A 23,678-nucleotide genomic window follows, 5' to 3' on the forward strand; every position below is an offset into this window, starting at 1 on the left:
TGCAGGGGGACAACTCCTCATTTGATTATTACTTCTTCAGTTTTACGTTGCTTGAAAAACTTCAAATTTGGTACAATGATGTCTTCCTCTTTGCAGTTAGGAGCAGTGATTAGGCTACCACATGTATTATATGCTGTTGTTACAATCTAACGCAGTATATTGAGGCCTTACAGCCACAAGCTATGTTTTTCATGATTTACATTTTGATTTCTTAATGCAGAGCAGATTGGACAGGAGATGCTGGAAAATCTCAGCCATGACAGAGAGAAGATCCAGCGTGCTCGGGAAAGGGTAAGTTTGATAACACGTTATTGCTGGTCTCGGATTTTATTTGCTTTGGGCAAGTTCTCTCTGCACGCAAAAGTAATCCAGCATATTGATTAAGCTTTATATAAATCAGCTGCTAAGTCACTAAATTGGCTGTTGGAAGGAAGCTTTCTGTCACTAACGTTGTAGTTAGGTCATTTTTTTGTCCTTTGAAAGGTTTCTTACAGCACCCATTGCAGTGACTTCTTGGACTTTCTATGAAACAAGGCTCAGTATTATAGCTGAGTTGCTAATAGCTGATCAACCTTACTTTTTACAGCTCAAATGCTGATAGTTGCCTCCTGGGGCAGCTCTGAGTGAAAGAACAGATTTACTTGCTGCTCGGTTGCTGCAGTCAAGGTAATATATCGATGTCATTTTTGGCTTATCTTGCCTCCATAGGGATCAGCTCTTCTCTGTAGAGTTAATGAAGATACTCAGAAGCCCATCCCATCCAATGCACACAACTTCTCTGAAGTTCAGTCTAAGAAATTTACCTCTCTGGTTCTGTTTTCCATTCACAGAACGAGGCATGACCACTTGTGACTTTGTCTCTATGACACATTGATCAGATACTTTCCTGAAAGTCCAATTTTTGCCAAAGCAAAGGCCTCTAGCTGACCAAGGCCACTTAAAACTCTGTTGTCTGTCCCAGTGAGTTTCTTTACCTGGTTAGCTTTGGTTGGTAAAGCCTCATACAATGGCTTTAATGAAGCGTTTTCTGTCAGCTGTACCAGTTGCTTCCTGAAATCCTAATTATTAACTACTTTAAAACATCAATTATAACTAAATAATTCAATGTAACTAAGGATTGTGAGCACTTACCAAGTGTTGTTCAGACAACTTTGTGTCTTACTTCACCTCCACTCCCCACATCCCTAGCGACTGCTGAGTTTGAGATGCTTTTCTTTTCCTAGCTGGACAAGTAAAACCTATTCAATGGAGATGAATGCCATGTATCCCTTTCTGCTGACAATAAAAATCCTTGGGGAGGAGAGAGTGTAGCTCTGATGACTCTGTGTACACATGGTTCGTAGCATAACTTTCCCTTTTCTGCACTTCCCACCTGAAGAGCAAATTGATGGAAAAACCTGTAAGTTGCAAGGACAAGACTAAAAATAAGTCTCCCACCACAGTGCACTGAAAGACCTCTTGTCAAAAATGGAAGATCTCAAATTGCAGTTTTTTACCATATGCCACTTAAAATATTTAGTTAGGGAACTGAGAAAAGTTCTCCAGGGGAGCTACATGGGTGAACCTCTCCCAGCTGTCTGTATATTCAGATGAACAGTAAGGGATGATCTTGGGTAACTTGGCAAGATTTCCATGTTCTGGAAAGACCAGGACAGAGGGTTCTCTAGCAACGCATAATAACCTTACACTGAATATATGGTATTATTGTCATATTAGTCAGGTAATAAACTTGTCTTCTGAAAGTCAAATGTCAACTTGAGTATGACAGTCAGGTCTTAGCAGTTCAATGTTGTGAAAATTAGGAAGATTTTCTTGTGATCAAAATTTAAATGAGTTATTGTCTCTGTAGCTGAGTTAAATTTACATATGTGAGTTTTCCTATATATAAAGTAAAACTCTTTTTTTTCCCCAAAGCCACAAATGAGGGATAAAAGGTCTGCTACAAGTCAGACAGATTAGCTGGACTGTAACAGACTAAAAGTTGCAATGTTTTTTAGGAAAACCTCAAATTAAAATGTCTATGTCAAACAAGATATCACCATCAGCATCTTCTTCATCTTCCTTCCTTTCTCATTGGTATTCTTAATATTATTTTAAAAGCTTTCTTAACCATCACATAGATTTGCCATTACTAATAGGAAAGTTTATTTCAAAATGCTTCCACTATGGCAGTTTTGTGAAGGAAGGAAGTGCCATTCATATGTCGTTTAACAGGTTTGCATGACACCCGTTCTTTGCCTTATGTGGTGCACTGATACTAGTAAAGAAATGATGGAAAGACTATAATCAGGTATTTCAGTTTTAAATAAAAACAAACTTACATTTTGAAACTCTTTTATGTTGTTTTTTTTCTGCCAGGGCATGAAGAAAAGGTATTTTTTTAGAGTTCTCTTGGGAGGTAGCTAGAGATCTTCCATCTGTGTGTGTACGTGTTTGTTTCTTTTTTAACATTGCTTTCACTTATTTTGTGGGTTTTTTAATTACCATAAAAATATGAGGTTGTCTTGCTTAGAGGGGTTTGTCAAACCTCTAAGATTCAGCTTCCCCTAACTATCAGTACTGATTCTAGCTGTCAAATAGGATCCTGCAGCAAGAGAGGAAAGTAAGGATCAAACATCCAGTGGTAAAAAGGAGAGAGCTACTTTTGTGTGCAAAGGGAGGAGAAGCCCCAAGTATTAAATGCATCCTTATGAATAATAAAAGACCAATATAAAGCATACATTTCTACTTTGGATTCCCTTCTAGCATGGATAAGAACTTGGCTTTTTAATGAGCCTTCTAAAAATTATTGTGACTTTTTTTCTCCTGTTCCTCGTGTCAAACTGGGCTAAACTGCTATTCTGGAGCCTGAATTGTCTAGATTAATCAGGAAAAAAATGAGGGAACGACCTCCCTGAAATATAATGCTCATCTTTGTCCATCATAGCACATAATTACAGAGATCTGAAAGTCAGTGCAAGCCTTCCCACTGCACATGATATTCCTAAGAGCAAATCTTGGTTAGTGTTACCCAGTCCCACCTTCTCCTTGGTATTTTCTTAATATCTTTTACAAGAACAAAGAGGAAATATATGCAAAAAGGTTATGTGTCATTGATTGCAGCTACTGATTTCAGTAATAAACATTAAATCTGGTACCAAATATTTATAATGTTTGGCTTCAGAATAGAAACTGGTTTTAATATTGCTGCCATGCACATATTCAAGATGTAATAGTCGTTTATAATGGCGAAGGTGATTTATTATAAGAAGACTGCCACTTTTCATGGCAGTGTTACTGTTTGGATGGATTTATAACAGAGGATGCATTTTGTCTTCTGCAACAAAGTTTCTTTAGTAAGAAGGCAATGAGTCAGGTAATCCTTTCAATCTGATTTGATAATAAGGAGGTAAATATTCAGCTTTCATAACAAGAAGAATGTTTATATGTATGTACACACAGCTGTGTTTTCGGGTGTGTTAGAAGCAGTTGTCTCTGCTGTTTCATAACTGAGAATCATTATCTTTTACAGTAGATTTTGATGTCCCACTGGTTTCAAGATCCCTAAAAAATCAAAAAATGTCTCTCCTTTAGCTACCAGTAGCAAAAGAGGCAATAGGAGAGTAACTATTGTTCTTATACCCTTCTTCATACCTAGGCTTCCTTTTGTGGGACACTAATAAACACTAAAATAGAGGGGAGGTTTTATTCCCATTTAAAGAGCAATAGAAGTAATTGCTCTTTTTTAATATGAAGTTCATTTGCTTCATGAATTTTCTGCTCATGTCCTGAGTGTGATCTTTTATTCAGTTGTGCTTTTACCTGTTTTGCAAGATTTCTGGGAGCTGTAGAATAAGTCAGCTAATCAGGTTTAGCTGGAAATATAGATTTTCTGTGTCCAAATAAACTATGAAAATGCTATTTTCAGTGAGTTATCCTTGTACAAATATGTATTATACCACTGTGCCTTATGTACATACTGTATACTGTTCACAAAGTATCTGGGCATCCATCCCGGTGGTGGCCACTGTAAAGACAGTACAAGTTTTGATTTAAATGCAAATATAGGCGTATTTCTTTTATACAGAATTGGTAAAAGACCACTGGTTTATATTTCTGCTTTTTCTTTAAACTACTGTCTTTGAAAAACATTGGAAGAAAGGTATGTTTGTTTTTCTTCTTATGAAGTTTCAGGAACAGAGCGCGTGGCTGTCTCTTCATTCCTTGATGCCCTCACTAATATACATAACCAATACACATACACACATCAATGGGAATTATGGATACCAATATATATACCTGCCACCCTGTGTTTGTAAAGCTTTTGCTCTTTATCCTGGTTCGTCTTTGTTGCCTCAATGTCTTATTTTCCATGGGTTTCATCTTTATGTAAGTGAAAACCAGACAAATCATTTTTAGATTTCAGATCTTCAGTGGCTTTCTTACATGAGAGTTTGTTGTGGGCTAAACCTGAAGTTGATTGACTCAAATGGCTGTAGAAGTAGCTGTCCTTTGTACAGAATGGAATACATGTGCCTTTTGCCTTTAATGGGACTCTTTTTTTTCCCCAGCTTAGAGAAACAGATGCAAACCTGGGGAAGAGTTCCAGGATTTTGACGGGAATGTTGCGAAGGTAAGGGCAAGGTAGGGATATTTCTGCTCTCTTTTTCTCCTCTATCCTTCTGTGCCTTTATTTTTAGTTTTAATTCAAACTCAGCATTTTGATGATGTACCTAACTTTTTTACATGGGCTGCTACGTAGAATGTCTTTGAATGAATGCTGGTAGTGAAGCAGGCATGGTTTGATAGCAGGTTTTATCACAGCTATAGAAAGACTTTTCTATAGCCTGAGGGATTACTTCTTGCTCAGTCATTTCACATCTTCCTTTCTTTCTATTTGGTGGGGAGGTTTGACTGTGTATTCTAAAATTAAGCATTTTGATTATAATTTTCTGTGTTCCTTGTTCTTGAGTGATTTCAGTCTTTTGAGGTTTTTTTTTACCTGTTAGATTTTATGTGAGAAAGTTTGTAAATGTTTTCAGGCAGCATACATTTTCACACAGATAAAAGGTTAAGTGTCCCTCAGGGATCGGTGTTGGGACTGGTCTTGTTTAATATCTTTGTCGCTGACATGAACAATGGAATTGAGTGTTCCCTGAGTAAGTTTGCCGATGACAATAAGCTGTGTGGTTCTGTTGATACGCTAGAGGGAAGGAATGCCATCCAGAGGGACCTTGACACGTTTGTGAGGGGGGCTGATGCCAACCTCATGAAGTTTAACCATGACAAGTGCAAGGTCCTACACCTGGGTGGGAGCAATCCCAGGCACAGCTACAGGTTGGGCAAAAAGGAAATTCATGGCAGTCCTGCAGAGAAGGACTTGGGGGTGTTGGTCGATCAGAAAATGAACATGAGCTGGCTGCAGTGTGCGCTTACAGCCCAGAAAGCCAACCGCATCCTGGGCTGCATCAAAAGGAGCGTGACCAGCAGGTTGAAGGAGGTGATCCTGCCCCTCTACTCTGCTCTCGTAAGACCTCACTTGGAGTATTGTGTGCAGTTCTGGTGTCCTCAACATAAAAAGGACATGGAACTGTTGGAACAAGTCCAGAGGAGGCCACGAGGATGATCAGGGGACTGGAGCACCTCCTGTATGAAGACAGGCTGAGAAAGTTGGGGCTGTTCAGCCTGGAGAAGTGAAGGCTGCGTGGAGACCTCATAGCAGCCTTCCAGTATCTGAAGGGGGCCTACAGGGATGCTGGGGAGGGACACTTCATATGGACTGTAGTGATAGGACAAGGGATAACGGGTTGAAACTTAAACAGCAGAGGTTTAGACTGGATATAAGGAAGAAATTCTTTACTGTAAGGGTGGTGAGGTACTGGAATGGGTTGCCCAGGGAGGTAGTGAGTGCTCCATCCCTGGGGGTGTTCAAGGCCAGGTTGGATGAAGCTTTGGGTGATATGGTTTAGTGTGAGGTGTCCCTGCCTATGGCAGGGGGGTTGGAACTGGATGATCTTGAGGTCCTTTCCAATCCTAACTATTCTATGATTCTATGATGAATTCTTCCTGAATAGATGGGGCAGACTCATTGTCAGACCTTGTGGTTTTAATGTGTTCCTTCCATGCTTTCAGTGTTATAAATTGTACCTAGGATCAAAGTGAGGTGATACAGAAAGGAAAAATCTCCGACACCCTAAAAGTCTATGTGGGATTGCAGAGAGGGAATTACTCAGAGATATGAGGCACCTTCCAAGACAGATTTTATTAAACAGTGGCATCTCTGGATACATGATCTTTACCCAGTGAAACAGCACCTAAGCTTCTCTGTCCATATTTCTCTATATAGAATCATAGAATCCTAGAGTAGTTAGGGTTGGAAAGGACCTTAAGGTCATCCAGTTCCAACCCCCCTGCCAAGGGCAGGGTTATATATATTCAGCTTCTTACTGAAGAAAAACATCTCTCTAATAGGTGGTTCTGGGTGCTATGATAACACAGTTTTAAAGGAGTTTAGAGCATCCTCTCAAGTGTTCAGTATGAAATTACTCTTACCATTGCCTTATATGTTGCATACTTGCTTAATGCAATCTGCTTGTTTAAAAACAAAAAGGAGGTAAAGTTTTAGCAGAGCTGTTGATTTGTGACTTCACTTGGAAAATAGCAAAACCAGAATTCAGTGACTTGTTCTGTAGTGCAAGCTTTAGCTCTTCATTTCTTCTCAGAAAAAATATCTTTGTTAGTCCTTGTATACCCAGCTGACACAGGTTAAAATGACTGAACCTCATGCCTTCATTCCACAGATTTCTTACAATTCCAACTCCAAACTGTAACATATACAATTCTCTGATTAAGAGTAATATGTAAATGACACAAGCTAAATTCAAAATCCATGGAGGAAGGAAGTAGCAATTGAAAGGGATGGTTCAGTGCCTGTAGACAATCAAAATAAACTATAAAAAAAATGAACGAAAGAGAAGACACAACCAAACCCAAGTCTCCCCAGGAAGGGCTCTGCGACATGAGCTGTAACGAATATTCTGCATATGTCTCCATTTTGTCAAATCTCATTAAAGGGGTTTCTTGCTTTATGTCAATTGAGCTGTCCAAAAATCATTCATCATTTTAGTGTAAAAAAAAATCATGCAGTTATTTAAATAATATCATATTAATGTTAAAGTTCAGCTGTCATTTAATAGTATGGCTTAATCAGACATAGCATTTAGGAAAAATAGTTTTTTCGGGCTTTACTTGGCTTTCAGGTTGGCAGATTCAAATAAGGATTTATGGGTTTCTAAACCAATGTATTCTTTCCATGTTTATGCTTGAGGTACCTCAGCCTTTTTTGCAGCACCCTGTAGTCTGTTATTTTCAATAAAATAAAGTATCTCCTCATATTGTGTTTGAATACATTTGCAAGTAATTTGGAGAAGCTGAAACAAAAACATATGCTGTAACCTTTGACTTTGTTTTGTGTTTGGGAATCACAGTTAGGAGTCCTAGTTTATAAGTGTTCCGTAAGCCAAATGAAAAATGTGATCTTTCTGAAATATACTTGGGCTCTTCCTTTCAGACAAAAAGGATAATGTAGTCAAACACCACCAAGGCATGTTTCTGTGTGTCAGAAAGGCACCGGATTTCCTTTTTCTTTAGCAAAAATCCTGAGCTGAGTCACCCATCTGGATGAAAGGCAGGTTAGGATTTAAGCTCAGTTCAGGTAAATGTGCCAAAAGCAATGCTCCGGCACAGATGCAACTTGCAGTAGAAGATTCTCAAGATGTTATTTAAAACCACACAATAGATAGACCTGTGGTGAATGTAATTTGTTTGTGACTTGTTCCGTAGTAGGGTCTAGCATTATTCCAGCCTCAGCATCATCCCAGTGTTGTTTAAGTCTCAAGAATAATCATAAAATGCAGACCTTGAGAAATCAGCACAAATTAGATAAATACAACTGTAAGAAAAATAATTAGCACGGATTGGCAGTTATGTCCTAATTTCTGCACACTTCAGTACATGCCACACAATGTTTCACTTAATTACTGGAACCAATGAAGAAGAATGCTGGAGGACTATTCTTCACATCATTAATATACAGAAAAGGTAATGTTGAATGGAACGTTGCTCAACTTAGTTGCTGCTCCCACAATATGTATTTGCTGATATGCTTGAAGTCATATGCCAGGCTAATGAGGCGTATGCCAGGCTAAGAGACTATGCTATAGTCTCTTGACTATGATAATACCCTGTGCATCAAATTAATGCCTAACTATCTCTATTTTTACATCTGGGAAAGGTAAAGCAGAATCTCTTCTGAATCTGCCCAAATATAGTAAGAGATTATATATTTAGATAGCTAGAGGGCTACCTTGCTCCCTTTGTATGACCTAAATTCCACGGCCATGTATTTGTGCATAAAATGATCCAGAGATGGGGAATAAAAGCAGGGACAGGCTTTGTAGGTTGTTAGAGGTCACTAAGTAAATCAGTAGCATAATAGGGCAGACCTTCCTATACCAGTTTGCTGCTCTAGCAACTGCAGGAAGCCAGCCTTGTGCATTGAAATTTGTTGTCTTCCTGTATTTGCTTAAGGAAAATTTTGTAATAGTTGTGTTTAAATATTCTCACTTTGAAATAACCTATAAATTCATTATTTGTTTTCCTGTGAATAAACCTACTGGGATTCCACTAAACTAGTATATTCCACTCAGGGTATGGCATTGCATTACTATGATAAAATCAGCATGTCAAACCATTAATCATTTCCTTTTACATGTATCTATAACTCTGGAAATACTGATGGTTTATGACTCCTCTTTGAAACTGTGAGATTATAACACAATTGCAGTGTAGTTTAAGTTAGAGAATTTTCAGATAATAGCTTTTAACATAAAGAAATGGCATCTTCTGCAATCATCTGCAGTATCACAGTCTCAGACATCCATCCCTTGGCCTCTACCCCAGTATGAATTGGGGAGCGCACAGTGTGTCAGAAAGAAGCAGAAAAGAATATGTTCAGAAAGATCTTCAGTCTTTTGCCCATATCCTAAGCCAATAACCTAGAAAAGCTTTTAGGAAAAGAATTTGGATAGCCTCCAAGCCACACATGGCCCAGTGGGAAACCAACAAAACTAAAAGTAACCAGATAAAAATGTCAGTAATTTGAATCTTTATCCAATTAGCAGATAAATTCTATCTCCTGCCCTCCAAATGGCAGAAAAATATTTCATGAAAAAGCAGCTACCGCCCTCCAGAACAACTTCTTATTTTGTCTGGTTCACCAGGAAATTTTTATGCCAAAAATTCTTTGAATCTTCAGATTTCAATCTTCTCAGTTGTTAGCAATGATTCTTTGAGAAGCTCATGAACACATCTGCTCTTATAAGAGAGACTTTTAAAATGGGATTTCCAGCAGGACAGACACTACCTCCAGCTGATGGAAATGAAGCAATAAGTGTTCAGCTCTCAGGTGATAAATTATATGACTTGCCAGCTGCATGACCAATATGGCTACAATCAGAACTGGAATGCCTGCCCCTCTGTGCTAGTTGTAGTTGAGCTTCTTCACTCCTCTTTCCAGGAAAATTCTGGTAGTCCTACTTTTTGCATCACTTCTAATCAAACTTCCTTGTACTTTGGAACTCCAGGATAGTCCTGACCTTACAATTGTTTCTCACCATTTCATAGAATCATAGGACAGTGTAGGTTGGAAGGAAGCTCTAGAGTTCATCTGGTCCAACCTCCTGCTCAAAGTAAGTCTAATTAGAGCAGGTTGCTCAGAGACTTCTCCATTCAAGTTTCAAGCACATCCAAGGTTGGAGATACCAATGCCTCTTTAAGCAGTCCATCCCAGTAGCAGTTGAAATTAACAATTTTTCCAGTTATCTATGAAAATTTCCCAGCACTCAACTTGTGTCCATTGCTTCTGGTACTAAGCAGAAGTGATTTAAAACGTGTTTTACAATTGGCCTTCAGAATTTGGGCCTGGATTGCAGTCATTCCTAGCAGTTCTCAAACTGCTTCAGCAGTTGTGAAGAGTCCCCTGTGGTCATTAGGCTGAGAGGACTTTCAGTGTAGAGCAGTTCTTTACATAGGGTGTGAGATGGTTTACCTCCACCCATTGGCCTGCTTGAGTGGCCATTCAGTAGTGGATGCAGAAGTAATTCTTTATTTGCTTTCTCACACTCCTAGAGATGTGAAAAGCTGTTTTTGTCTGTTCTACCTTCACTCTTGACTGTAAAGCCCACATTTCCATATGTAGAACAGCAGCAGAGAGTCATGTCCCTCTCAAGGCAAACCAAAACAATGAGTGAGTTTTCTCACTTGTCTTTTTCCCCTATTTAACTACCAATATGTTTCTATCCCAAGAAGTCCATAACAAAAAAGATTTTCTTCTGAGCTAAAGCCTACCTATCTCAGAATCAGTCTTCCTAGGCCGTAACTGTTGAGTATCTGCAGGTTTCTGAAGGAAGGTCTTCACATCACAGATACAGAGTGAAGTTTAACATACAGTTAGACTTGTCTTGTTTTCATTCTAATAGAGGAATTGCTCTTTCCAGCAGGAACTTTGCATATTTGGTTTCAAGCCAGAAGAAATTTGAGTAGAAACTGTTATAGCAACTTTTTGGTACATATATTTCTATTTTTACTTAAAGATGTATTTCTACACTGAAAATTATTGAAATAGTAAATCCTTTAGCTACATGTCTGCTCCATGTTGAATATTCACAGCTGCAGCTGTTTACTTCAGTAATGTAGACCTTGATTCAGGAACATATTTTAGCATATGGTTAACTTAAACCAGAGGAGTAAATCCCTGAACCTGAGGGAGACTGAATAAGGGGGGTAATGAGTGGCAGAATGATTCTGGGTCATCTTTTGGGCAACACAGTTTTTACTGTGCTCTTTTCTCAAAGCTCATAACAGAACAAACCCTGTCCTTAATATTCCTGTTGTTAAATGGAAATCATAAAATACACATAAGGTATTTTCGTGCTTGTTAATGTCAGTGTGAGATTTTCTTTTTAAATTTCCTGACTTTTAAGCATTTAATATAGTTACTTGATTCTTATATTATTACAAGTTTTTATGCAGCTAATCTTTATCATTATGAAATGTTGAATCTTTCAGAAGGAAACTAATAAGCTTTGTGGTGCTGTTAATCACCAGATAGTCTGTGGATAAATAATATACAGCTTCTTATTGCAGATTAAACCTTGGCATTAATTAGTACCTGATTATTCCTCACTTTGTCTCTGACTTTAAAAATAAACCTTGTTTTTTTGTTGAAGTGATGGATGAAACATCTGGAAAGTGTAAATGTAGTGTCAGCAAAATTCCCATTCTTCAACATTAGGAGTCCAACCAAAAAGACAGGAAATGCACCTCTAGGTCTGAACAGCAAGAGTTTTAAAACAGTATGGGGCACTGTGGGTTCCCTGTTCTCAAGTTAGGTATGATGTAATCTGGTGTATATAAGATGCTTTTCTTGCTTTTAATAATCAGTTGAGAGCCATTTTATAAACCTTACTCATCTTTCTTGGACAGTGTTCCATATATTGTTTCCTAAATGCTTTTGAAAACTCTTACTCTACTTTCATTCAGCCTTATTCATACTTTCATTTCATGCATCGCAGAAGGAGCAGAAGTCTCCTGAACTGCCATATAACCACCATAGCTACAGCAAGCAGAGTACATGGAGAATTCCAAACCACATACTGAAGCTACTGAGTGCTTTGCAGAATGGGACCAATTTCAACTTTGCAAGCATGTAGCTATGTTAAGTTTCATGCCGCCATAGCCTTTGCAAACCTTCAGCTCCAAGAGCTTAAATGATTCAGAGTTAAATTTACTCCAAACCTGGGGGAAAAAAAGGAGCATAATGATCAATCCTTATAGTTTAATAACTTAAGTGCGTAGAACTATATAAGTCAGTGTTTTCTTCTCCTTGCACTTAGGTGGTCTTAGAAGGGTATGTCGTGCGTTCACTGAGATAGAAGCATTTCTATTGTAGTATTGTTTTATTTTTCAGATTGTTGGAAAGCTTTATCCACATGTCAAGCGTCCTACACAACATCCATTATGAGCAGGGCTCTCAGCATTCTTTTGACGATATTTCTAATTCTCTTTTTTCATTCCTTTTTAAAATGCACAATGGCCTTTGTTCTGTTCTCTCCATTCCTTCTTTTCTATCATCCAGAATTACTATCTCATTTGCCCCCCTTCTATCTACTTGTGTCCAGCTGAACAGCTGGAAAGAACATTATCTAAAGCACAGTTGTGTTTCTGCAGGAAAACAGGATCTCACTGGATAATTATCCAAGCTAGTCTTAGACTGCATATACCAAGAATGTAAAGTATTGTAATAGGCTAAATATCATGTAACCCTTTGTGATTGTTCTCTGTATTGAGATACGTTGACTACGATTAAGCAGCTAGCGCCTAAAGAGGTTCACAGTGTCATGAGTGAAACAAAAGGCATTTCATAGTCAGCGTTGTCATGTCTGAACCACAATAGATGTCCCATGACACACTTTCATGAGAAGGCATGTCTTATATCAGCATAATCAGTGCAGTGCTTTCTTGCAGTGGTTGCAAGTAGTTTCCAGTTGGATGAGTTCTCTCTGACATGATATTCTGGAATAGTGAGGGTAGTGAAAGTATTTTGAGTGTGGTGAGATTGTTTATGTGAAGCAGGGTGAAGAAGGGAACCTGTAGCAAAAGCTGACATTGGTAATTGCTGAAATAATTGGAGAAAACTCTTCAGAAATCAGTTAAGTCAAACTCCTTAAGGACAATAGTAAATCAAGGATTATGTTGCTCTTGACACCACTCACACTGTAACTGTCACATAACAATATATGCCAAGTTTTACACATGCCATTTACTACAGAGCTTCTAAGCCATAAATGCTTGAATGTAACCTTTACTGAACACAGATCTGCATGATAGTTTGCTACATGGGTCCTTTCATTTTAATCCACAAATTAACCAGCAGAATGAGAATCATCTTGTAAGTGAACTCAGAAAAGTTCATCCCTTTGTGTTAAGGATTGACTGTCCCCGTTTCAGTCCTGGCAGATATTTGTTTTGCCTGCTCTGCATTGATGAACATTCCCCATCTCTTCAATCAAACTGTTCCAAGTTTTCCCTAATGTTTAGCACAGATCTTTCTTCCTGGATAGAGAACATCTCTGTGCTGCTGCATTTGAGATTTCTGTGCTCTGTCATGGCCCATGACTTCTGCTGTGGAAAGAAATCTCTGCTGAACTTCTCAAGAATTAGAGAACATAAATAATAGTGTACACACATTATAGTTTCCAATTTTTATAAAGCCAAGCCTTTTGATAGGATTCGGGAATGTTAAAATGGAAGACTTGGATAGTGTTCTAATGGGAAAATCCTGGAAGCTCAGCCTCTCCAAACAGTAGCTTTACATGTAGGTGTCACTAAGCTTTGCAAATAGAAACACCAAAATTAAATCATTCTCATTGAGGTTACATACCTGGACTATAACTAGGTTGTAGACTAAGCTCACTAAAAATAGCATTTGGAATTCAAACATGAACAACAAAAAAACTGAGATTTGACTTATTTTGTGACACTTTAGGAAAAGACAGCAATGTTGTCAAACAAAAATCAGAAGTTCTAACTTACTTCTCCCACCTGTGCCCATAGACATACCAGCATATTTGACAGCTCTGGCATTTGAAAACAAATGGTGGGAATGGGAATTGTTTTGCCTCGTCTTCTGTCAGGTCACTGCAGGAGCTTTGCAAATCTTTATCAGGTAAATAAGTTCTTCTGTGCATTCTAAGTATAACATCAGTAGCATTTGGCACTTTTCTTCCCACACTTGATGGAAATTGTCATGTTTTAATAAAAGCAAAATTAATTCAGCTTTCCAGCACAATTCTGATCACACACCAATGATTTTATCTTTAAGAAAACAATGAAGTCATCAAACTGATTTAAAACTGCTGTGCTATCAGAATCTTGTCCTTATTAGCTAATCTTTTAGACTAATTTTCAATCTATCTCTTAGTAGCAGGCCAGAGTTTTGGCTGTGCTTAGGAGACAGATTAAGTGACCAACAACTGGAACAAAGGAAAACTCAGGATTTGCTGGTTACAATTTTTGTTGAAGTTAATCACTCCGGTTCTGTCACAAAATCCAGGACCTGAACTCACAAGTCGTACTTATGTGAGTAGTTTGCTCATCCAAAGCCCTAGTATTGAATGAGGATCTCTTTTAGTTGGAGCAAAGTTTGTTTGGGGATAAATGTTGTTTGTTGTTGTAGTTTTAAAAAGAAGGCCCTAAGTGATGACTGGGAAGTCAGCAGCTAAGGAAAACCAGGATCCCATAGAATTTGTTGCAGATAAATTAGTGCTGCTGTGGGACAAGAGCAAAGCTGAGAGAGGATTTATATCCTTGGGTAGCATGTAATTGTGTTGTATTGGACCTTTAAAACTGCAGAAGAAATGTTCACACTTTGCTAACCTGCTGAGCATCTGTCTGAAGAATAATGAAGTCATGAATGAGAAAGTGCAGTCTTAGAATGAGAGATTGTGTAGTCTACTTCATGATGGGAAGAATGAAAATTTGCTAATTTTGGCTGGATCTTTAACTAATATGGAAGATTTTAACCTAATCGACAAAGAAAAGTCAGTGTGGAAATTGAGCAAAATGGGGAAAGGAAAAACAATCTTACCATAAACACTGAGGTTTATGTTCTCTACATTTGTGTAGCTCTAAAGTCATTCATTGAAAATCATTGATTCTTTTTTCAGATATATCTAGAATAATATAAACAAGGGAGAGACTTTTGCAACCTGTTTGCTTCGTACAAACTGATAAACTTTCAGTGCTAGTGCTCCTTCAGTCTCAGAATCAGGATTATAACTCAGCTTTTAAAATCATATTTATTAATTTTTTTTTTTTAAGACTTAAAGGATTAGTCAATGAATTTGAATAGTCAGGAACCACAATTTATTAGAATTAAAAGTGGTATTAGTACTCTCCAGATTCAAATATAGCAAAAGAGTCCTATGTGCCTTCTGCAAGTATTAATGTTTTTCTATTAGTGTGAGCATGCAGGATCTCACTATGGAGTACTTACTACCAAAAAGCTTTTGCTTAGCTTGGACTTTACAAGATTAACTGAGCTGTAACCTAGAAGGTTTTTATAACACTTGTAAGTTGAAGCGAAGTCTTCATCTTGTCTTATTTAGTAGATCTGCTAGTAGTTTAAGATTACAACACTAACAAATAATTTTTATTCGTGAATAAAAATTTCTTCTTAGATTATTTTTGCACCAGTTTCTTGCCTTCCCCCCTGTTAAAATGCTTGTGTAAGCAAAAACAAAGCACTGTATGTTTCTCTGACACACTTATCATGGCTGCAAATGTGTTTAAATAGGGAATTGCTTGAGAAACATGGTTCTAAGTGTGCCCAGCCTTGCCTAGATGCTGCGAAGCGTATGGCCTACTTTATCCATGCTGAGAAACTGCCTTGCTGCTTTCTGTTGCTGCTGTGTTTTTTCAGATGCAGTTTGCAATGTGAATGGCACACACGTGTTGACTGTGAAGGTAGCATTCTTTCAGTACAGCCTTCAGCTAATTACTCTTAGTGGCAGAGGGGCTTTGTACCTCATTTGTGAACAGCTATTTATACTATTGCACCAGTACAAAGCAATGTTTCACATTACCAGTTTACCAGACTATTACACCATTGTGTTTTAATCCACAGTAGGTGGATGGAGAACATGAGCCATCTGTTTTATTTAATGGTATAATCAGTAAACAATATATGCACTTTACACATTTGGTCATTAAAGATGCCCATATTGTTGGACCCTGTATTTACATTGTAAATTGGTGTATTCACACATCAGCTCATTCTGGTTTAAAAGGCTTGCTGTGTTCATAAGATGGTACAAAGCAAGCTCAGTAACTGCTCGAACCCAGCGCAGGTGGTCGAGCTAGTTGCCACACAGATCAAAAGTCAAACAACTGTGAATCTTCCTTTGAAATGGCATTTAGAGAGACAAGGCTGGTCTTATCTTCACAAACAAGAAAGAGTTATAGATATACATCATGAAGTTATGAGAACAAAAGGGGGTTTTGTAATCGCCCAGCATCAGAAAATCCAGTACTGCAGACTTTTGTTAAGACATCTTTGGAATATAAAGACCATCTTATTTTCCTGGACAAAATGTAGGGGAGTGAGTCTGAATTATTAAATGTGAGAAGGTTTGGTGATCTCAAAACTTTGGAGACAAAAAGTTGCTTTCTCTCACAGTCGATTTAATTTAATTTTATTTTCAGTGCTGCATAAGCAGAATAAAAGACAGCAACAGCAAAACCCAATCTTATTGACGGGATAGAGGTGAATGGGTGTATTTGTGCTAGAAAACAAGAAAATTGATTGATATTTCAATTTCCCCGAAGTATCCTTGGTGACTGCCAAAAAATAGCCACCAAAATACATTAAAAATTAACTGATAAGTAAAATCTTGTTTGCTGGCATATTTTTAAGGAAGTAGAAGATCATACAATCCTGTATTGAAACAATTACATTTATGTTCAATGATTCTATCATTCCATGGTTCTGTATCAGTGTTTTATTTCACAATTTGTGCTTAAGATGCCTAGAATTTAAGGGATTTATTGGAGGACTCAGTCTCATTTCCCACTGTGTTTTATAAGGAAATATAATTGGGTTTATCATCAGATGAAGGCCTGACTGGCATAGGCAGTAGACAACAAAAGGAAAAACTCATAGAAGCAGTATGGCTAAGCCTGAGTTTGCAGGTCAGCAAGGCTAGAGTAGTCTTGAGCTTAACAACACAGCTGCTCAGTTGAGTCTGCTGATAAAGGTGGAGCTCTGTGAGTGCCAGTTCTTTAGCTCATCTTTTAAAGCAGCAGAGTGTCTGTCAGGATGAGATCTTAGTCATATCTTGTTGTATGTGCTTGTATAAAAAACTAGCAGCAAAATACTAATACATAGGAGATTTTCATTTTGGTTTCTATTCCTACATAATGCAGCTATACTCAGAGGCAATGAATATATAGCCTGTAACAAAGTCTGTATCCTAAACTGTGTTCACTTTCCATTTAGTATTGCAAATATGAGGTCATAGCTTTCTAAATATTTAAATCTATTTCAAAGCCAAGATAGTTATATGGGATTTTTTTAATCTTGGGGTAGGAGGAAAGGACTTTTTTACTAGGATTTTTTTTATGCTGGTACAAATTTTAGAGATAAAATATTTTCAGGAATGTGAGCAAAGAGAAAAAAATATTTTATGAGCCATTACGTATTCTTTCAAAATATACAATATCTGCATGGTTAAAATATTTAAAATAAGCCAAAGAAAGGCTCAGCTGTAAGTGTCCCTTTTATAGCTTCTTCATATCTGTATTTCATGTAAATTGAATATGAAGCACTGGCATGTTTCCATATGCTTCATGACATATTGCCTTCTGATTTTGAGATACTGTGTAAGTAACTTACTTCTAATCTTAGAACGGCCTTGAGATTTTTGTAATGATTTTTCCGAATCCAGGAAAAACAGTCAGGTACTTGACTACTAATGTCTGAATCCTAGTTTTGTCCTGGGTATATCTTGGGTAACTGCGGACACATCTGTTTCTGTGCATTTCTAAAATGAGGATAATGTTCCATATCTCAGCAAAGCATTCCAAGAGCAAATGCCCTTAATTAATCTGTGCATGGTCCTCACATGACAACCTGATGAGAGTTTGTGAATGATGGACTAGCTGGTAGCAGTGCCTGTCCTGATTCAGAGTCATGGCTTAAATGGATTTTAAAGGGGTGAAAGAGAAGCATGGGAAGAATTTAGACTAGAGGGGTATGGAATATCTGATTTCCCATAACAGTCCATTACCAAGTGAATACCTGATCTCCTTAACTATTGAATGGGGGTATGAGGAAGAGGAGGTATCCGTTCTTTGTTGATTTCTATAGATAATGTAGTTTTGAGGGCTGCAGGTGACAGACTCATCTTTCTGTGGGTGGCATTTTTTGGTGTTGCAGACAGAAAAGAGTATTTGGGTTGGTTCGACAAACAGAATTTATGCATTCCTGGAAACATAAAGATGAGTGTATTTATAGAAAAGCAGTAATGTTTAACTTGATGTGCTAGCCCAGGCAACTGCTTCTTTGTTATCAATCTCTCCTTACTCCTCCTGTCAGAAATGATGTTCTTATAGCTTGCTGTGGAGTGAGATGTATTGCTGGCTGCTGTCAGCCTGCAAACAATCAGTACTTTACAAATGTTTGTTAAGTACTTTAGGGCTCCTTAAAAAAGAAATATATCCCTACAAATGCAACAGTTTATGACTCTCAGAATGCTGCTGTTTCCTTCTTCAAAGAAGGTGTGAAGGAGAGATGTGTAAACTCAGGGATTGACAGTCACTTCCCCTGGACAAGATTACCTTTAGCAGCATCACCTCTTGCCTCTGGGGGAAGAAGAAACATAATTTGTTACAGCACATGAATGGGTAAAGCCATGAATATAGTCTAGAAATGCATGAAAATTCTATGTCTCATGTGTAGTAACTAAAACATAGTGAGCCTTTAAAATGCCAATATCTTGCTGTTCAACTTCTGATTAAGCAGAAAATAAAAATACGGATTTCAGTTGTATTTTGATGAAACATCCACTGACATGATGCTGCTCTTGACTGTAAAGTTAGAAGAGAGTTTGTTAGGCAGTTTGTGTAGCAGGCACATGTTGAAAGCAAGGGTAAAAGGAACTTCCAACATGATAGCTGGTAACAATGCTGTAGAGCAAGCTCTTCCTGAACAGTATTCTTTATAGAATGTCTCTTGTGCTGGCACACTTGCTTGGCCATATTTTAATGGTCATCTTTGAATTATTGATGACTTATTAAAGCTCTACCAGCAAGCAGTGGGAGAATTAAACTCCCAAATGTCAGTTGCGTCAGATGATTGCTCTTTGGGGAATCTAACTGATCAAATGAGATGAGCCATGTAGAATGCTTAAGAGAGGAATTGCTCACAGGTAGCTGTTGCTTAGTAAATTCACAGTGTCCTCTTTGGAGTAAGATGGAGTATTTGGAATTACATGATACACATATATGATGTTAAGCATATTGTAGAATTGTTTTATAATAAACTATTTTAATATATGCAAATTTAGTATTAGCAGTGTTCCAGATGCTTAGCAGTCAGCTAAGGAAATAGGGACCTCATCTCAAAGATGCACATTGTAAACAGACAACACATTGGTGGGGTATGGAATGTTGAATGAAACCAAAGAAAAGGCAATGGTGCAAAGATGTTGTCATGATCTGTTTCAGGTGGCAATTTTGTATGCTTTTAATTCCATGCATTGAGGTCAGTTGAAAAGCTTGCACCTAAAAGCTTGTTCTCTGAATCTGAGAGGAAGAGCAGGTGCACAAGATACCAGAGAAATCTGTGTTTTATAAATGTAGAAACTAGCTTACAGTAGAGTTTCTGGTTTGTCCTCTTGCTCCACTGACCCAATTAAATACAGGCTTCATAGGAAAATATTTTCTGTGACTGAACTCGATAACAGGGATTAGTTGGGAGGACTATCAAACCTGGCCCTCATCCCTAAACTAGTGAGTTCTGAGACCCACTGTGCCTTGCTTTCTTTGATCCAAACTCTGAGTATATATAATCATCATTTAAAGGAATGAACTCCTTTGTGAAGAGGAGGCCAAGAAGTGGCCCCAGAGAATGCCTTCCCACATGGAAGGCCACCACCCCCTGATTTGATGGCTTCCATGCTAATGCGTCTTTCAAATCCTGCATTGTTACTTATTTGGCTCTTCATTTCAGTCTTAATTGTCATTAGTGTGGGATGTTTTCTTCTCTAAAGTCATCTGGTGAATAGTAGTTTATTGCATATTGTTGTGTTTGTCTAAAGGCAATTGCACAAGCTTGAAACCTAATTCTTGTAATCTTTCCTACTAGGGATAGCTGGAGATAAATACTGCTCTATGCTTAGTGGGAGTGGGTCTCTACTTTTTGATCATCCATGTCTAAATGTTGAGTAATACTTAAGGGAAAATGTTCTCAAAACATTCCTTAGATGATTATTAGATTATATTTTATGTTTGATAAAAGCTGGAAAATTGTGTAAATATTTGCTTAACATCCCACCCCTAAAGCAATTTATTTCCTTCCTGGCCTTCAACCCTCTTGCTCAGTGAAATGAGATCAGTCACTTTCTGTTTATATTCACTTTCACTTTGCAGTTTTCATGTACGTGTAGTGAGATTCCCCATTGCAGGGAAATACTTAAATAATAAGTGGAAAATAGAAAGGAAGGAAGGGAGAAAGTATCTGCTAGTGTCTTCCCACATTTTAAAAGTAAACAAGTGAGTATACTACTTGCATTTTGCATGCTAATGATTAGTGTTAGGAGAAAATTAAAAGCATAATCCAGTCCTGGTTTTCTAGAGTTTCTTTGTCACACAGTAAGTGAGGCAGGTTTATATATATTACGTTCCTTTGGCTACTGTTTAAACCTACCTTTAACACAAGTGAACACATGAGAGATCTCCCTCTTGCAAGAGAAATTCACTTTTGAATCTTAGATGCCCCATGGTGGTTGAGTCTTCTGGAGAGTGCTGACTTTTTCACACAGATAACAGTCAATACTCACAGAGGTCGAGTGGCTGGTTTCTCCCATCTGCATTTTTCTCTGGGATTAATACAGAGTATGGGTCTCAAAACCACAGACATCAGAATGAATGATTAGAGCTCAACTAAATGGGAGGTGGGGCTTAGGGTACATTGTGTTGTGGGAAAACAACCAGCAGAATCAGTTAATTTAAAAGATTGAGGACGTTTCTGTGCACCAACCAGCACTGAAGCATTTTTGTCATACACTGAAAAATGGCTGCTTCAGATACAAGAGGTCCTGGAGTTTCTCTCAAGTTCTCTTTTTCTCCCACCATGTTTTTGCAATTAAACACTGGATGAAAATTCTTTTTCCTTTCCTTTTGTTTTGTTTTTTTGTTTGCAATGTGTTACTTTTCCCTTAATGCGTAGCAGCTGATTTTTCCTCTGTTGGCTCACTTGGGCACAGAGACAAGCCTCCTTTCAAGGAACAGAGTTCCAACATTGTTGTTGATTATTTTAATGGGAAGCCATCTGTGTGGTAAGCTAGGCTCTCCAGCTTCTTTATGGAGAAAAAAAACAAAAACAACAAAAAAGAGATGCAAGTATTTTAGTCAAAGGTAAACACTTCCCTGTGTAATGTGAATGGACTCACAAGGAAAGTGTGTGTCTCCTCGCCTGATTTTCAGGAGCAGCCAGCCTGTGACAGACAGTCCCTTAGGAACACAACTGGCCTTCACACTGCAATGTGCTCTTGGGGCTTCCCACAAAGGTGCAGTTGAGGTCTACTGCTCCTTTTGGGGGACAAAGAACCAGTTTGCTTTACAAGAGCTCTTTGCCCTTCTTTTATCTGGCATACTCCACCTTACCTTCCCAAAGCTTGAAGGGCATTTCTTGTAGGAGTCTTGTGCTTCCTCTGCATTCCCTTCTGTGGTTTTCATAGCCTGTCAATCCACAGTTTTGATGTCTTTTGACAAACACCTTCACTTAGAATCACAATATGGTTGCCCTGAAAGAAAAAAAGGGTGGCCTTTCTTTTCTTCCTTCCTTTTTATGAACTAGACATCGTACGTCAAAGCTTGGTGTAAGGTCACAATAGCACTTTGCCCTCTTTCACATCCCTTGCCAAATAACTACTGTTGTGGCAACAGCTGTAACCAAGCATGGTGTCAGCTAGTTTTGCCATAACATGATTGGGTGCCAATAGTTCTTATATAATGTGAAACACACTCCCAGGCAGTGCAGTGAGGCATCTGATTATTAAATTCCTTGAAATGTCGTCTGGATTTTTGAGTATTTCATATTTTTTTGCATCACTTCAGGCCTCAGATCTGGACAATGTTGTGATTAAAGGAAAAAGAACAGAAAATTCTCTCATTATAGTAAACATTTCCAAGAAAACTCACACCCCGAAGCAGACGGTTCATCTGCTTACATAGACAGCAACAGCAAAGGCTCTGTGAAGGCTATGAGGTGAAGGTTATAATTGTGGCCACCAGTTGTTTGTTGCTTTTTACTGTAGCACTTTCTCAAGTGACAATAAGTGTTATTTATTTTTAGTCTTCTTATTTTGTACCACTTCTGAAAATGAAGAGGTAGGAAGCTCGTGAAGCATTTGTTTTTAATACATTGCTTACATTGTGTTCCAAAGCATGGTATTCGGCATTATTGTTAATGATTGAAGCATTAGCATTTAATTATGTAAAGCAATTAAAAAGCTCAATATTACTACTTCTTGTGCTGAGTCCATTAATACAGCAAGCATTAGTAAGATATATATTGAAGAAATTGAGCAAGGTCATAAATGTTCTGCGTGCAAAGAGCACCTAAAGCTTTTTTCCAAGCCTTTAAGAAGTAGTTTTTAAAAAATAATAAAATAAGAAAGCAAAAAAACCCAAACAAAACCTCGTGAGATGAATAGATAAAAGGCTTTCTTGGTTTAGTTGTGTCAGTTTGGCTTTTTCCTGTAATTGCTGGGGTTGTTTTGTTCCTAAAGAGGGAGCGGATGCCAAGCTGAAGAGGTAATTTCTGAGCGCTGTTTCAAGATATTGTGAAAGTTCTCAACTTTTCTGTAATAAGAAAAATAACACTTCTCTAATGATGTCTGTTTATTGCATATTGTTCTTCTGTATGCAGTTCAGAGCATCTGGCAGCAAGTACTTGAGAGAAACCCAGGGCTGAAGAAACAGTGTAGGGGAACCTGAGTAGCCCTGAATACCTGCAGGCTGCGTGCACCAACTCCTCTGGGTGCTGTCAAGCGGTCCTCACCTTACGTCACCATGGATGAAATCGAAAGAGATCATTTGCGTGTGATCCCAGATGTCTTTACATTTGAATCCAAACAGGAAAAAGTTCCTGGCAGCATGTAGTTGGACTGGAGGTGTTGATACTCCAAACACGTCCGGATGTCACTCTCCTTGCGTCAGATGGGCTGGCTGTGGGGCTTACTTTCCTTTGGTAATCTTAGGAGTTACTTGCACAATGAAGAGTCTGAGTTTTTCCAATGTGTAAAGAGTCATAGCAGAAGTCTGTAGTTGTAAAGTATCATTATGTGCTCAGAAGTGAAGAGCTCAAACCAAAACCCTTAATGTGGATATTTCTAAACTTTGGAATCTGTATCTGCATCTGAGTTGTTCAGGTTACATGTGCCAGTAGTGCATTAAGCCAGTGTATGACATGGAAATTTCCCTAAAACTTACAGTATTCCACATCCAGGTGCAGTTTCAAGTCATTTCTGCAGGCTCTGCTAGACAGTTTCCAAGGGAAAATTTTGTTTAATTTAATATTAAGCCAAATCCACTGTACATCTTCAAGTCTACTATTTGAATGTGTGCGTAGCAGAAGCAGCACAGGCAGAAATAATATGGTGTTTCACAAAGTGACTTATTTGACCCTTGTGCTTGGAAAATATACCAACCTGAAGAAGGAGCAAGTTCCCTTTCTAGATCCACACAGTTTTTGCCTTCCCTCGTGATGCTGCAGTCGTGGCATGTTAAAGGGATACAGTTATTTTCAGTTCATAAGCGAGCTGATTCTTCACGCATAGTTGACACTACTGTTTAGG

The 23,678-nt window shown here is 38.1% G+C and overlaps 1 protein-coding gene across 3 annotated transcripts in view; it reads left to right on the forward strand.

The window, feature by feature from the left end:
• The window catches only part of VTI1A (vesicle transport through interaction with t-SNAREs 1A), a 270,070-nt gene that overhangs the window by 164,028 nt on the left and 82,364 nt on the right, over nucleotides 1–23,678 (forward strand). For 2 of the 3 annotated variants that reach the window (XM_034062514.1, XM_034062515.1), the window contains 2 exons: nucleotides 221–291; nucleotides 4,551–4,612. In XM_034062514.1, coding sequence (XP_033918405.1) covers nucleotides 221–291; nucleotides 4,551–4,612 — 133 coding nt within the window. Of the gene's footprint in view, nucleotides 1–220; nucleotides 292–4,550; nucleotides 4,624–23,678 lie in introns of all 3 variants that reach the window. The other variant, XM_034062516.1, reaches the window with a different exon arrangement.

The sequence above is a fragment of the Melopsittacus undulatus genome, chromosome 4 (genome assembly GCF_012275295.1).
Source record: "Melopsittacus undulatus isolate bMelUnd1 chromosome 4, bMelUnd1.mat.Z, whole genome shotgun sequence".
In the NCBI taxonomy this organism is placed as follows: domain Eukaryota; kingdom Metazoa; phylum Chordata; class Aves; order Psittaciformes; family Psittaculidae; genus Melopsittacus; species Melopsittacus undulatus.